General features: G+C 35.0%; 1 protein-coding gene and 1 long non-coding RNA gene across 4 annotated transcripts in view; one reads left to right on the top strand and one right to left on the bottom strand.

The window, feature by feature from the left end:
• The window catches only part of MMS22L (MMS22 like, DNA repair protein), a 128,486-nt gene that overhangs the window by 25,818 nt on the left and 85,568 nt on the right, over window positions 1–17,100 (top strand). For all 3 annotated transcript variants that reach the window (XM_072737713.1, XM_072737720.1, XM_026002910.2), the window contains 3 exons: window positions 3,702–3,764; window positions 13,955–14,074; window positions 15,946–16,172. In XM_072737713.1, the coding sequence (XP_072593814.1) occupies window positions 3,702–3,764; window positions 13,955–14,074; window positions 15,946–16,172 (410 nt within the window). The remainder of the gene's footprint in view (window positions 1–3,701; window positions 3,765–13,954; window positions 14,075–15,945; window positions 16,173–17,100) is intronic.
• LOC140595499 (uncharacterized) lies at window positions 1,887–15,996 on the bottom strand. The gene is made up of 3 exons (XR_011997175.1): window positions 15,921–15,996; window positions 15,080–15,170; window positions 1,887–2,250 (listed from the first exon to the last, which is right to left on the bottom strand). It is a non-coding gene; the product is annotated as an uncharacterized lncRNA (long non-coding RNA).

The following is a 17,100-nucleotide window of genomic DNA, read 5'->3' as shown; positions in this document are numbered from 1 at the left end:
TTTATATTTGTGGTGGAGACACCACTATCCTGAAGCTTAAATGGGCATTTTTAGTTTTGATGGTAGGATAAGAAATACAAACATAGCCCAAAATTGGTGACTTCCTACTTCCTTTTTATCAGAGGAATTAAGGTATGTATAGCTTTATGTAGGAAAAAATTGTAGTTGCTCAAAGTTCAGTGTAGCTGTGGAAAAAGAAATGTATCCTTTGATACAGTGTCTCTTACTCATACTTGATTTGGGTATGATATAGTTGCATTCTCTAATCTGAATTATGGTTTTTGTTTGTTTGTTTGTTTGTTTGTTTTAGATTATAGCCACAGTATTGATCCACAGAGTTGAAAATCCCTGGACATGAATTACGTTACTTCTTTATAATTCATGTGATTCAAAATGCCTCGTAGAACAGAAGTTGAAGTATACTCATTAACGCTATCAAATTATAAAGCTAAATATATCAGTCCTGTCTTATTTCTGCTTATTTGGGACTAGTGGTGATGTTTTCTTGGTAAAGAGTGATATAAAAGTGAATTACAGAAAGCTGAGGAAAGGCTTATCAGAAAATGGAAGGAATACTGGCTTTGGAGCAAAATCTTTGCTCTGACTTGTATATACATGACCTCTCTGAGACTTTATTTGTATTACCTGAAATGGAAAAGTTTATTTTGAGGAAGTAATAATGCAAAGACCTTAACATAATGTACATATGGTACTATGGAACAAAATGGTCTCCTCTTTTTTTCTTAAGATTTCATTTATTTTAGAGAGAGAGAGCAAGCATGTGCAAGTGTGGGGAAGGGCAGAGGGAGAAACTCTCAAGCAGACTTCTGCCAAATGCAGAGCCAGATGCAGGGTTAGATCCCACAACCCTAATATGACCTGAGCCGAAATCAAGAGTTGGATGCTCAACTGACTGAATCACTCAGGCACCACAAAAATGGCCTTCTTTTTGAAAGAGTTTTAGGGCCAATTACCAAGTTTTAGAACACAATCTTAAGGCTGCTTTCTGTTCTGGCACCAATTGCAAGTCCAAGAATTCCCCAAACTATATAATTTACTTAGACTTACAGAACTCATTGAAAGCTATTATACTCAGGGCTATGGTTTATTATAGGGAAAGGATAAAAATTAAAAGGAAGGGGTATATAGTGCAGAGTCCAGGAGGAGTAGCAAATGTGGAATTCTTGTTGTTCCCTCCCATGTAGTCAAGATACGTTAGTCTTCTGGCATCAGTGTGTGACAGTTTGCAGGGAGTATTTTCAACCAGGAAAGCTTGCCTAAACTGCAGTGTTAGTTTTTATTGGAGCTCCATTACATGAGCGTGATGGATTGATTGCCCACATCATTGATCTCAGTCTTCAGACCAGACGAGTTGTCCAGTTCTGCACAGCCCTTAGCACAAGTCACATTGTTGTTTTGGGGTTTGGGGGTTTTGATCTGATCCTAAGACTTTATGAGTGTTACCAGCACACACCCTCAACTCTACTGTTAGACCATCCAGTAGAACTCTACGCATCTAGGCAAACAAAGAACTATCAGGTATAACATTCCAAGGGTCTAGTGATTACTTAACTGAATCCTTGGCTTCAGTAAAGGCCAGACTGTCTGGGCAAGGCCAAATTCTTTACTACACATTCTCTCGTAAATGTTTTGCATTTACTTTATTTATGTATGTATGTATGTATGTATTTATTTATTTAAAAGATTTTGTTTATTCATGAGAGACACACACACACACACACACACACACAGAGAGAGAGAGAGAGAGGCAGAAACACAGGCAGAGGGAGAAGTAGGCTCCATGCAGGGAGACTGATGTGGGACTTGATCCCAGGTCTCCAGGATCCTGCCCTGGGCTGAAGGCAGCATTAAACCACTGAGACACCTGCGTTGCCCCTATTTACTTTATTTATATAAATGTATTTCAAAAAGTCAATAATTCTTTTGCTAAAAATAACTGAGTCATGCATCAGTTACCTATTACTGTGTAATAAAATTTGGCAGCTTAAAACACCATTTATTATCTCACACAGTTCCTGAGTGTCAGGTATACCATAGGAGCTTAGCTGGATGGTTCTGGCCCAGGATCCCTCATGAGGTTGTGGTAAGCTATCAGCAGGTGCTTCAGTCTCAGAAGACTTTACTGGAGCTGGTGGATTCACTTGAGATCTTTTTCATGTCCTCAGGAGGCTTTAGTTACTGATCACATAGGCCTCTGCTCTGCAGGCCTGTTCATACTGTGGTTTTTCCCTGATGGAGTCAACAAGAGATTTTCATTAAGATAGAAGCTACAGTGTCTTCTAACCTAATCTTGGAAGTGACATACTATCACTCCTCTTAGTGTTGATATTCTATTGGTGACAGGCGAACAGTGGTACATGGTGGGGTGGAGGTGGAGAGTTCAAGAAGTGTTATGAATACATGGAGACAGGGGTCATTTGGGGCCATTTTAGTGGTCACTGAGTTCCTTTATTAAGGAAATGTTTATTTAGTGATTTTATGTAGTTAGCATCTTTATCCGGCCATATAAAATCAAGAGTATTGAACATGCTTTAGCCCTTTACTCATCATTTTGGTTCATCCTTCTGAACAACATTATAATAGGGATGGATGATAGGATATGCTGAGCCCTTTGCTTCTATTCTTTTAGGCCTCTGGCTTTGCCTTTTGAGGTCTTATAGTTACCTTTTGTACCTTTTTCACTCTGTCAGAAACTAATTGTCCCTTGCTTCCTCTTGAAGACACTTTCTTTGCTTTTGGTTTTGACCAATATGCACATATCCAGAGCTTTAAGAACTGAGTATCAGGTGAACCATGTATTCTATGAGAAGGTCCTCCAAGCTTTCCTGTGGGAAGGTGAAGCCGTTTTTCAGTCCCTAGCTTTTGTGAAGTATTTTGGCTTTGTGAAAGTCCTTTCAGCCCTCTTCCTTATTGCGAGGAGTCTTCTAGAGAATTGGGGTTGCCAGATAAGTGACCATTGATTAAATGAGGTAGAACTGTACATTTTTTAAAAATTTTATGTAAAAACAAAACAATTTTGCATATAAAATTTCTAGTTACATGTTTACTAGAGTAGACTCTCGACATTATTATGCAGAAAATGAAAAAAAGTCTCTGGTGAGTACAGAATAAGGAAAAACATTCAAGGCATAAAAAAACTCCACAAGCTACATGAAGTTTTCTTGTGGGTTATTTTCCTGTTAAATTATATGAGACAGCAAAAATTAAATATTTGTTAAAACATTTGTAATTTTAGGGGTGCCCAGCTAGCTCATTCAGTTAAGTGTCTGCCTTCAGTTCAGGTGGTGGTCCCAGGGTCCTGGGATTGAGCCCTGCATCTGGCTTCCTGCTCATGGAGGAAGCCTGCTTCTCTGTCTTTGCCCCTCCCCTTCACTCATGCTCGCTCTGGTGCATAAATAAACAAACAAACAAACAAACAAACAAACATCGATAACTTTATAGAAGCCCCATTGTTTAATAAAATAACTCCTGGTAAGGATTATATTGGATTAGAATAGTTATAAGGTTTTTTTCTACCAGGTCTGTCATATAACTCTTTGTCTGTCCTAGTAATTTTAGACATTCATGAAATTGTAATGATATCTGATGATGGAGATGTTTGTATTTCACAGCTAGCCTGTACTATAATTTGAATGCATAATTGAGAGCAATAATTTTGGTGCAATATTCTCCCTTTCTAGAGACAAATGGAATCAAATTGGAGTTTTGTAGAAGAACTACTCAAAAAGTCCATCAATGTTCAGGTATGCTTACAAGGTGATATAATTTGTGGGCTTTGTTAAATTTTAACATTACAGATTTATTTATAGGAACCAAGCAAACTCTTAAAATGATTTGAATAACAAACTTTGTTTACTTATTAAAAACCTGAGGTAGAATCATTATTCTTTGTTAAAGAAAGGTCAGCATAAGATAGTTCCTATGAGTGACTATCCTTTGAGGATTTTTATTTTAAACACTTGAGTTGCTACTTGAAGGACAAATAAAATTATCCTACTTGGTGACTTTGACAAAATGTATTCAGAGTAAGCAGTAGATGTTTCAAAACTATAAGCCATTCCTTGACTGTATGGTATCAAGTCTAGGAGACATGATGAAGGAGATAGTGGCATTGGAAATTCAGTTATATCCTCATCACAGCAGGAAGGTGACTTGCCTTGCTGAGCAATTTGTCTTACAGGCTCAAATCATACTCTAACTGATAAGGTCCTAGTTTCTGAGCCCTCATTTCATACGTTATCATTTTTCTTTCTGCAGAGCTGTTAATGTAGTGCTTCATGGCCCAGAGGTCAGATTTGACCTCCTTTTAAAATAGTTTTAAATGTGCTATTTATCACATCTTTAAACATACCATATTGTAGTTCTGTAAAGTTTTGTAATAAAAGTTACTTATGTAAGAATTTAAGAGGAAATTTTAGTAAAGAATATTTTTAAATTTGGGAGGTAGCTTATTTTTCTGTTAAGAAATAAAGATTGTTAAAACCTTGAAGAGGAATAAACAAGAAATATGATAGTATAAGATTTATATATATCGTATATACATACATACACATTTATTTTGTAGCCATATCTTTAAAAATAGAAAAATAAAATTTACGTGATTTTATTTGTGTGAAATTTTATTTTACCTGTTAACTATATTATCTCTTATTTTTTTAAGGTGAAACATATAATAACTACATTTAGTTTATAATATGAATCTTCTAATTGAGTAAAAATTATAAGTTGGAATTCCAAAGACTTGTGCATACAGAAATTGTATGAATAACAACAGAACTATTATCTCAACTATTATAAAAGTTTTTATTTTTATTTTTTTCTGTGTGATTTTAATTGGCTTTCTCCTTTATTCCTTTTTGAAAACATTGATTTAGTAATTCAGAAAGTTTCTTCCATATATTTTTTTTATTTCAGGAATGTAGGAAATCACTAAAAAGTGGTTCATTGTTCTTTATATTAGCTATTAATCTAAATGCCTTAACATAGCTTAAAAACCTCTTAGTTAAACTTCGTTTCAGCTTTAACAATGTATGAATTTATGGTTTTGTTCAGGTAGGTTTTACATTAAAGGATATTTCTTAGGAGGCTCTAAAGGTTCATATGGATAAATACCAATATACTCATAATGGTCTGGGACAAACAGGAGAAAGAATATATCATCTCTCTTCCATAGAAAAATTTGCCTTTTGACTAAAAGATTGAAAACCTTCTTTAAACCCCTTTAGTTGCTTGAAAATTCTTTTTTTCTTTGGATTTATGACTCACTATAATTTTTATTCTAAATGAAGGAAACTCATTTAATTGAAAAAAAAACTTTGGAATGTCTTACTTATAATGTGATAAAATTTATTCTGATACTGCATAATATATTTTTACAACATAACTAGTATTTTAATGATTTTAGCTAAAGCTGTTTTGAAGATAAGTAAGTAATTCTTGGAAGTAGGTAGTGTGACCATCAGAATTTGCTTGGCTTGTGGTTTCCCAAAATGTGGGACTTTCAGTGCTAACATCAGGAAAGTACTAAGCAGACTGTGAGAAACCAGTCATCCTAGAAGTAGAGATAGTATAGCTAATCCAAGAAACTTTATCAGAATTTAGATATGACATAAAGTCAAAGTAGTTTTTCCTGTGAGAGAAGTCATTAAAATATTTAGAAAGAAGAAGTCCATTTTCTCTAGTGATCTTTCAATTTTGTCATGCCTTGATTATATCAAATTAGATTTTATAAGAGTTATAGTACAACTTGCTGGAGTTCTTGAAATCAATTTTGTGGGTACAGTAGGTGGTCATAAAGACTAAATAATATGTTTGGATAGAGCTATCAGTTTGATTATATCTGTTTTCCCCCATTGAGGTAAATTAAAATCTGACCATGCTCATGTGCTTTGCCTTTATCTCCAACAGTGAAAGAGTCCGTTTGCAATATTTAAAAAAACATACATTCCACATATAGAACAGTTGTCACATAAAATTGGTAGGCATGCCGCTGTAGTTTTAATTAAGCAAATAATGTTCCAAATCTTTTTCTAGCCAGAAAAGATTTTTTTTAGAAACATTGAATTTTGTTAGTAAAGAAAACGTGTGCTGTTTAATATTTTGCTTCTATAGATAGGATTGAATAGTTAAGTATTTACCTTAACAGTTTTTAAGAGACAATACTAGTTAATATTTATGGATGCTGATAGTAAACATTTGTTCTACCTTTAAAACAGCATTATTATTTTCATATGAAAACAGAGGTTTTTAATTTTATGCTATGTGTGTTTTAAAGCCTCATTTTCTGGGCAGCCTGGGTGGCTCAGAGGTTTAGCGCCGCCTTCAGCCCAGGGTGTGATCCTGGAGACCCAGGATTGAGTCCCAAGTTGGGCTCCCTGCACGGAGCCTGCTTCTTCCTCTGCCTGTGTCTCTGCCTCTCTCTCTCTCTCTCTCCCTCTCTCCCTGTGTCTCTCATGAATAAATAAAATCTTTTAAAAAAAAAAGTAAAAAATAAAGCTTCATTTTCTGACATCACAATTTTCTACTAAAGGTTATGGAAGCATAAAAAAAGAAATCCTAAATAAATGTAATATTCTTTAAAAATTAATTTTCATTTGCCAAGGAATCTGAAGAGTCCAAGGCTGCAAACAACTCAGAAGCGATTAGATTTGAATGATTTGGGACAATAATCTTTTTTTTTTTAAGACTATTTATTTATTTGAGAGAGAGAGAACAGAAGGAAGGGTAAAGGGGGAGAGAGAGAGAGAATCTCAAGCAGACTGCCTGCTGAGTGGGGCACCCAATGCAAGGTGATCTCACAACCCTAAGATCATGACCTGAGCCAAAACCAAGTCGGACGTTCAACTGACTGAACCACCCAGGCACCCCTGGGACAGTAATCTTCTAATTCCTAATTCAAAATCATTGTGTTTCTTGGACAGAAGGATCTTGATCTTGGACAGAAGTAAAGTTCAACTTACTTTATGCAATCCTAAAAGAATAAATCCAATCAGGCCGACTAATAGTCATTATTTAGCTTGCAAATAAATTTTATTCTTGTGATGATTTCTTTTAGGTAAGTTAGTTATGCATAAAGAAATAAACCACCAATTGTTATATTGTCATTTTTATAGACTAAGCTAAAAGTAATTTTTGTTAATTCCAATATAGTTAAAATAGTATTACATTAGTTTCAGGTATACAATATAGTGATTCAGCAATTCCATATATTACTTAGTACTCATCATGATAAGTGTACTCTTGATCCCCTTCACTTACTCCACCATCCTCCCCATCCCCCCACCCCACTCCTGTCTACCTCCCTTCTGGTATTATCTGTTCTCTATAGTTATAAGTCTGTTTTTTGGTTTTTGTCTTTTTTTTTCCCTCTGTTTTGTTTCTTAAATTTCATATGAGTGAAGTCATTTAGTATTTGTCTTTCTCTGATGGACTTATTTTGCTTAGCGTTATACTCTAGCTCCATCCATGTTTCTGCAAATGACAAGATTTCATTCTTTTTTATGGCTGAATAATATTCCATTGTATATCTATCCTACTCTATTTATCTGTTGATGAACACTTGGGTTGCTACCATAGTTTGGCTACTGTAATTAATGCTGCTGTGAGCATAGGGGCAAATATATCCTTTCAAATTCATATTTTCATATTCTTTGCGTAAATACCCAGTAGTACAATTACTAGATCAAATGGTAATTCTGTTTTAAATTTTTATGGAACCTTTATACTGTTTTCCAGAGTGACTGCACCAGTTGGCATTCCCACCAACAGTGCAAATAAGATTCCTTTTTCTCCACATCAGCACTTATTTCTTGTGTTTTTGATTTTCACCCTTGTGACAGGTGTGAGGTGGTATCTCATGGTTTCAATTTGCATTTCCCAGATGATCTAGTGATACGGAACATCCTTTCATGTGTATGTTGGCCATAAAAGAGTAAAAATGTTTTCATTTTTAGTTTAATAAAAGAATTTTGTGTATGGAATTTAACCTGAATTTAACATGCCAAAATTTGATCTTTCAGAATACAGATAGAAAGGCCTTCTTTAGAGCACTGAAGCACAGATCAGGAACAGGCACTATGGAATATTCTGGAGTAGCTTTCTCATTAAATAGTTTATGCATACTTGCACAGCTGAGATGAGACACACAGAGGGTCCACAGTCTTGTGAAAAATGCAGAAGCTGAGGAGCATAGCCTTTGGGATTGAGGCAGGCAGGTTTAAGTCTGTGTAGAAAAGATGCCCACAGGCCTTCTGGTTTATTAAAAAATCTTTAAGCAGAGGGCATGGATTTAGATGTAGTCATTCAAACCTCTTGATTTAAGTAAAGTTTGACCTTAACACTCAAAAAATTGAAATGTATATTAGCTTAAGGTACACTATGAGAACCTGTTGCATTTATTATTTGATCATCAAAAGAGTCAACATTTGGCTTAAAAAAAATACATCTCTCTTGCAGACAACAAAGTGAGAGCTATCCCTCTGCAAGCACTGTACTTAGCATTTAACTCACAATCTTCTACTTAATATTTATGACAATCTTGGGAAGTTCCATTTTACACATTAAGCGATGAGAATCTGGCAGGGTTAAGAAGCTTGTCCAGGTTCATATAGATAACTGAGAAGTGGCAAAGCTGAGATTTGAGTCTTCATACATGTTTTATTTACAATGTGCTCTCTCAAAGCATTTGACTTGGTAGGATTTTGGAGGTGGAGGAATGGGAAGGGACAGAGGGAGAGAGAGAATCTTAAGCAGGCTCCATGCCCAGCTTGGACCCGGACACAGGGCTTGATCCCATAACCCTGAGATTGTGATGTGAGCCAAAATCAAGAGTCAGACACTAAACTGACACTGAGCCACCCAGACAGACTTGGAGGATTCTTAGTAAGACTATTTTTTCCCCATTATTTCTATTTTAAATAGATTTCTTTGATGTTGTGTGTTTAATTAGTAATCCACATTGGTTTTTAGACCTATTTTGGTGATACTTGTGGAGAGCATCTTAATTTCTTAATATTTTTGTGTTCTTTTTTCCTCTCTAATAAGTATGTCTTAGGAAAATATAAAGTAGGAAATGTGTCGTCAAGCATTCTCCAGTACTCCTACTCACTGTATTTCAAGTCTGTTTTGTCAAATTGGAGCTGAAGTGTCTATTTGCTTCTCTACTCCTATTTTGTATTCATATCTCAGATTATCTGGACTTGAAGATGACCAAATGCTTTCTCTCCTTTTTTTTTGTTTATTTGTATATGTTTTTATTGGAGTTCGATTTGCCAGCATAGCATAACACCCAGTGCTTATCCCATCAAGTGACCCCTTCTTTCTCTCCTTAATTCAGTTGATATGTACCCACACATTTTTGAAAAGAAATTCCTAAGAAAAAAACTAAGGGAAAATGTTTAAAACAAAGCAATAATTGAATATACAGAACATGAAAATGTATTTTATAACAAATACTGTCTGTAGTTAACACACTAAACAGACTTACTTTTTAAGTCATACTCAACTGACTAATTACCTATCCTGCCAGAACTATGAAGAAAATGGTATTTTCTAAGCCATTGCTTTTCATTGTAATCTGTATCCACTAGCAGGAAAAAGAAGGAAATTTATCTCCTGTCCTTTAGGAAAATAAAAAATCCCCCGGGATATGATATTTAATTTCTTCCTGATTGGACACAGTGGAAAGAACATGGCTCTGGCCTCGCAAACTTTGATTCAGATCTTAGTGGTCACTAAGAGCAGTCTTGATCAAATCTGGTGTGGGTTAAATTAAATGTTCATTTCATTTCCCTTCTGGTTTTGGAAAGGAGCATAGAATGGTATCCATTATAGGCCTTGGAGTCATGAATCCTAGCTTTTTCCGAAGTGGACTTGGGTAAGCTCTATGTAACTTCTGAACCCCAGCCTTCTTTTTGTGAAATGAAGATAATGAAACTGAGATGGTATGAGACATACTTGAATTAACATATGTAAAATGTCACACGGATAGTTGGTATTCAATCTTTTGTTTTTCCCAAACTTCATATATTTTATGTTTTATATCTTTTTGTGGATTTTACATAACATGTAAAATGAGTTTAAGATACCCAGTAAAACAAAACAAACTTCAAAATGAACCCACTTTTAAAATAGGGCCTTTTTAACCTTGAGGTATAATAAAATTAGTGTGCTTTAATTTATATGAGTAGTGTGCCACAGGAATGAGCCTAGGTCTTGTTTAATATTTTCATAATAAAATCAGAGAATGTTAGTGATGGGCAGAAACTTCTTCGTCAAATGAGTTTGTCTATTAGAGAAGCTAAGTATCTTTCCTTGAGCCATACAGGTACTTGGTGAAAAGAGGCATCAGTACTTAGAGCTCAATTTAATTCATGAAATATTTATGGAGTTTCGTTGGTGAACCAGGCAGTGTGCTAGACCCTGGGGAAATTATCCTAATTCTCAGAGAGCTCATAGACTCTTGAAAGCAGATAAACATTAAATTTAACAAGGTAAGTGCTGTGATATAGGTGTGTGTAGGATGCTGTGAAGCATAAAGAAGGGTCACTGTTAGCGTGGAAGTTACTAAGTTTCCTTGAGGACTTGAAGCCTAGGTGTATTCTAAAGGATTAATAATTAAATGAGTTGGAAGGGGGGAATAATTAGAGGTAATGCCTTATCAAAAAAAATCTATTCATATTTGAGTCCCTCTCTAACAAAGAATTACTCTTATTAGTGACCCCAACATTTTTGTATGTAATCTCCCTGTCCTCTAAGATTCTTAATATCCTCACATCTAATTAGATTTTCTCGCACTTATCTCACCCACCCTCCATGATTATGCTTTACATTTTTTCATTTTTCTTTTCATTTTCATTCTGTTCATCACTATCCATCTTTTCTGTTTCCTGTCTTCTTCAAAGTCCAAACTTACTTCCTTAAGCAATTTAGATTATGTACCCCTTTATTATAGTCATTCCATCACAGACATCTTTAATTCCATAGCCCTCATCTATTTTATACATGGCAAAATTTAGTCTTCCTTTCCCCTGCCAACCTCACCCCCCAGCTGAATATTGCTGGAGAAAGTCAAATGATAATACTTATGAACTGCTCTGATTCTTAAATTCTTGATCATAGATCTTAAGTGACAGCTCTAGAGTCTTTGCTTTTCGACTCTCCAAAATGACTTATTTCAGAATTTTTTTTTAACACACAATTCAATACATGCTTTGCCTCAGTTACCTTAGCCAAGCAACCTACCTCTTAAATCACTGAGAAAATCGAAACAGTCATTTGAGAACACCTTTTTGTACCTTCAAGTCTCCCAACATGTCTGCTGTGTACTCAGCCTCTCAGTTTGCTTTTCTGTCATATTGGAAGTGTTACTTACTTCTGTCAAAAGCTATCCTTTCCCTGTGCACTGGATTTGTCTCTTCTTAACTATTCAGGGAATTTATGTATCTTACCTTAAATATCTCTGTTTCCTCACCTCCTATTATACCCTCGGCCTGCCAGTAGTTAAGCTTCAGTCTGTGCCATCCCTGAAATTACTCTTGTCAAGGCTATCAGTAACTTCCATATTGTCAAATCCAAAGGTTCTCCATTTTCACTTTAACCTCTCAGTAGCATTCAACCCTGTTGACTACTTTCCTTTTCTAAAATATTTCTTGTGATTTCCATGATGTCTGGTTTCCCTCCTACTCCATTTCCCTCCTACTCTTTTCTTTTGATACCTAAATGTTGGAATAGGAAAAGGCTCACAGTTCTGGATCCTTTTCTCATTTCCATGTATTCGCTTTAACTTGGTTGATCTTATCTAGCCTCTTAGCTGTAAAAACCATCAATGTGAAAGTAACATCTGAATTACTATCAACTCTGGTTTTTCCCTTAAGCCCTAGGCCTATATATCACATTATTTGCATATATCTCCAATTGGTTGCCCTTATGTACTCTCCCATCTGTTACTCCCTTAGTATTCCCCATCTCAAGATATGGTACTACCAACTCATTTTCCTAAGCCAAAACCTGGGGGTTCTCCTTAATTGTTAATTGCTCTCTTACCTTCATACCTTCATATAACTTATCAAAAAAATCCCATTGCCTCTGCTTCTAAACATATCTTTAAAGTTGTGTGCTTATCTAAGTCTTGTAGTTTCACAGAATTGTCTTCTAAATCTTGAAGGTGGCAGGTGGAGACAGAAGTAGAAGAAAAAGAGTAGACACTTTAATTTTCTATGATGGAGTGACCATGCTTGTTTGTTAAAAAGTGACGCATCACTGAACCCCAGACATTCAATAAGTATTTAAAGCTTACTACATACCACACATCTTTAACTCTCTCAAGATGTTTGCTTTGTATTATGAACACTAAATCTGTTTTGCTTGTATTTGAAGTGTCACTATTTACTAACCAGTCTTCCTGCTTTTATTCTTAATGTACTATATTCATTCTTCAAGAGCAGTATTTTTGTAACAATAGTTTCAATAGTTCAAAAACAATAATTTTTGAAACAAGACTCTTGTGCTTACAGTCTTCTAGTGGCTTCCAATATATTTAAAATAAAATCCATACTTCTTATGAAGACTTTCAAAGCCTCAGGAAAACATGGTCTCTGAATATCTCTGATTTAATCCTGTAATACCAACCTTACTGCTAATTTCTATGTGTTTTCTCTGCCATGAGTGCTTTTTTTCAGGACTTTAATAGTTGGCTCTTTTTCATTCAGTCATTTACCCCAAATGCCAACCTTCAAAAAGGTGGCATTCATACCAGAAGATATGAAAAGTCATCCATACCTTCTGGTATAATAATAATCCACACCCTCTACCACTTACTCTGCTATACCCTGCTTTGTTTTGCTTGGCACAGAAGTCAAAACTGTTTATCGTGTCCTCTTTTCCCATTCTCCTCCAAAGTTGTTCTGTTAGTGCTTGTACTATATCTGACTTATCCATTGCTCTATGCCCAATACCTTACAATAGTGCCTGATTTATATAGTAAGCTTTAAATAACTATTTGATGAGTGTTTCATTAGTGTGTCACTTTTTAACAAACACGCATGATTTTTTCATCATAGATGTTTGGTCAGTCACTATATTTTTTTTCACTTCTCTCTCCTGTTGCCATTTCCTAAGAGGTTAAAATACATTTACTCTGCTAGCCCTTTGGTTTTCAAAAAAACAACTTCTATTCTTAGAAAGAAATTAACCTAGTACTTACGTACGACCAAGTCCTCTGGATTTGCATACATCTTAAGTATTAGATTATTTTTGCTACTCCATTCTGGTTTGGGTTTCTTTGTAGTGTCTGGGTTTCCTACCCCATTTAAGCTGTTTTTGTTGTTGTTTTTTTTTATATCTACCCCTGACATGGGGCTCAAACTTATGACCCCAAGATCAAGAGTTACATGCTCTTTTGACTACACCAGCCAGGCACCCCCTCCCCCACTATTGTAACCTTTAAATAATTGTGCTAAAAGTCATAATGTGTTATGTAGTTCCTATTATCTGAGTATGTGAATGGTCTTTTTTTTTTTTTAAGATTTTATTTATTTATTCATGAGAGACACAGAGAGATAGAGAGAGGCAGAGACATAGGCAGAGGGAGAAGCAGGCTCCATACAGGGAGCCTGATGTGGGACTTGACCCCGGAACTCCAGGGTCATGCCCTGAGCCAAAGGCAGTTGCTCAACCTCTGAGTCACCCAGGCATCCCTGTGAATGGTCTTAAAAGCAAATTTTTAGAAGTATACCTTTTGCTGATTTAGACCTTCTGGTCTGAAGATGAGAGGGTATGATTTGGTGATATATATTCATATTCTTTTTATTTTTTTATTTTTTTATTTTTTTTTTCATATTCTTTTTAGAAGCAGATTATTCAGTGCAGTATCAAGTAATAATACTCATGTTGCCAGAGCCCATTTACTTTCCCACAATTTCAGTTTGTTTTTTAGGGTGGTGTTCTAGAAGAACAATTACGAATGCACCTTCACTGTTGTTTGACACTTTGTGATTTCTGGGAGCCAAACATTGCAATCGTCACCATTCTATGGGAATATTATAGTAAGAACCTGGTAAGGAAATAGAATATGAATTTGTTCCAGGAATTTAAAGAATTTGTACATGTGTGAGGAATGTTTTTATAGTTTAATTATGAATAGTTATCTATAGAACATTGACATAAGGGAATGAGCATTTGCGTCCCTTTTCTCTTAAGAGTGAGAGTAAGTGAAGTAGCCAGAATTGTACCAGAAAGATTTTTTTTTGATCCTCATTTATAAGTATTTTGTAACAATAACTGATTGCTTGCAACACACTGAATGGTTAATGCTGTCCTGGATAAGACATAGTCTGGGCATTTGAGTTGCTTATAGGCTAGTGGGCAGATACACATATGTTATGGAGGGGAAAAGTTACAATGCTATGGAATACCAAAGGACAGAGTATCTGACCCAGTGTATAGACTTGTGGAAGACTTTAGGAGATTGTAATTTTTTAACAGGAATGCATGGAATTTTCCAAGTACAGGGAAAAAGCATTCAGGCAAAAGGAACATTATGAACAAATGTGTGAACACATAGAAACAATCTTTTCCTACCATGTTAAATAGTTTTGGATAAGTCTGAGATGACTATGGAAAGACATAGCAGATAAGGAAAGTAAGTAGAGAAAATAGTTAGTGGCTAGATGAAGTACAGGTTGAGTTTTGATTCTGGTGACATACCAAGGATATGACATATTAGGTATGTGTGTGAGAAAGTTTTTTCTGAAAATGGTATACATGAACTGGGTGCCAATTAGTAGTCCAAAGTAATAATATATGCTAATGTAGTGAGTGAGTAAAGCAAGGTTTAGAAAGGAGAGGATAAATTTGGAAAATAAAAATTTTAAGGGTAGATTTATAGGATTTAGTTACATTTTATACGTGGAGAGAAGAGAAGATCTGGAATGTTCACGTTTCTAGGTAAATAGTGAACTCCTCAGTCAGGATAGAAAATGGAAATAGGAGATTTACAAGTAAATTACTAGTTTGGGTTTATACATAATGGAACTTATGAAAAATGAGAAAAATACCTTACTTTGAAGCATAATTTCAGGCTGATTGGAGAAATAACCCATTCTAGTTCTGAGGTAGCATGTATGAGAGGAGTCTACAGTGTTTCGTCACATCTGAAAATAGATAATATCAAAGTAAGGTGGAGTCATGTCGGAAGGCTACAGGAGCCAACTTGAAAGAGTTCCCATTCCCCTGATGCTGGGTAAATTTGAGCATAAGAAAGAATAATGACTGCTGTGAATTAAAACTTAATAATACATTTAAATCCTTGAGTTTATGATGCCTTTAGAAGTTATTATTCTGAAAAAAGCCCCTCATTATTCCAAAAACTGTAAATAAAGGAAAATATAAATTATATTTTAGAGTAACTAAATTTCTTGTGAGCTAATTGAGAAGTAACGGTAGAACTAGAAAATCACTATTTTGTATACCTCCTGAGGCATCTAGGCAGTGATCATCAGTGGGCGCTAAAACTGTTCAGTGAAAGTCTGGTGGGGATCACTCAGATCAGGTTGACAACACACTCAATCTTAACATTACAAAAGGAATGACACAACTTCTGTCCCTCTTTCCTAAATTGCAGTAGGAAGTGCCCAGTACCACCAATGGAAGATTCTTATCAAAAAACTCCCACTTGCATGAATCTGATCAGTCCTCTAGACAGAGCTACCAATTTATAGAAAAGATAAGAGATAGAAGATATATTACATGATGCTAGGGAGATATAAGCAGCTAAATCCGATTGGAGAAAATTATAACAATAAATGACCTGATATAAAAATAAATGGTATGACATAAATGCTTAGAAACTTACAGAATAGAAGAGATTAAAGAATTTTTACTTACTCAGACTTAATACTTACTTTCTATCTTTCTTTTTTCTTTTAGAATAGTTCTTTCAGCATCTCTTGGCTTCCTTTAAAAGGTCTTACATACGTTATTAAGTCACCCTTGTCAATGCTAGAAATGGTGAAGACCTGCTGTTATGATAAACAAGATAATGACCTGTATAAATCTAGCAGTAGTTACACCATTTTCCTTTGTATTTTGGCAAAAGTTGTTAAGAAAGCAATGAAGAACAATGGCCCTCATCCTTGGAAACAAATCAAAGGAAGGTATGTGCTATATCTTTCTTTGTCATGAACGTTCACTCTGGAGAAGCATTACTTAACTTTGTATTTTTTAAGTTAACTTGTGCTTAGAAATCTTAACGATTTATACGTTTAAAATGTATTCCTTAGTGTATACAGGACAACAAAACAGGTAGCCTTTTGATCCTGCCAGGGAACAAACTTAGTATCTATAAATTGTGAAGGATTTTAGTTTATTTGTCTCATCTGTCCTGAAGATTGAAATTTCATATATTAAATTCAGGTCTATTAGAGAACTGTTGTTTTTCTTGTCAAAATTAATTTTAATGTTATTATATAATTCAATGCATAAATTTTATTTAAAATTATAGAAAACATCCCTAAATCATACATTGGCAGGTAAGTCAACCTACAAAACTTGATGTTCTTTGAGTCTAGCAGTCCTTTAAGCCCTGTTCCTTTGAATAAACACTAACCAGAGGATAATAGAACAAAATAACTCATGTTCTCATTTGAGGAGTATGCCCAGTTTTCATTTCTGGCATAGTAAAATAAACTTGGTCATATTCATCTGTTCTTGTTCTCTTCTCTCTCTCTCTTTTTGAGAGTTCTGCTTGTTAAATGGGTATGAGTTTTGTCTTCCCTAGCTCTACTTCTTTTATTAGCCCTTTTTTTAGCTTTCTCTATACTAGTTGCTTACGTGATAGGGAGCTCTTGCAGCAGAGTAAGAATACCTTCATATTCTAGGCAGAGACTTGTCAAGAATGTCTACTGCTTACAAGGTTATGGTGTTAACAGTAGGACTGTTTTTAGAGTATACTTTTTTTTAATGGTAGCTTCTTTGTTAAACTTCCAAAAATTGTGACTCAAACAGTAGTTTTTTTTCTTTGGTATTGTTTGCCAGTTTGTTTTTGAATCTTAAATCATTTTGTGGAAGACATGATACTCAGAA

The sequence above is a fragment of the Vulpes vulpes genome, chromosome 1 (assembly GCF_048418805.1).
Source record: "Vulpes vulpes isolate BD-2025 chromosome 1, VulVul3, whole genome shotgun sequence".
In the NCBI taxonomy this organism is placed as follows: domain Eukaryota; kingdom Metazoa; phylum Chordata; class Mammalia; order Carnivora; family Canidae; genus Vulpes; species Vulpes vulpes.
This window is presented reverse-complemented; position numbering and strand designations above follow the sequence as displayed.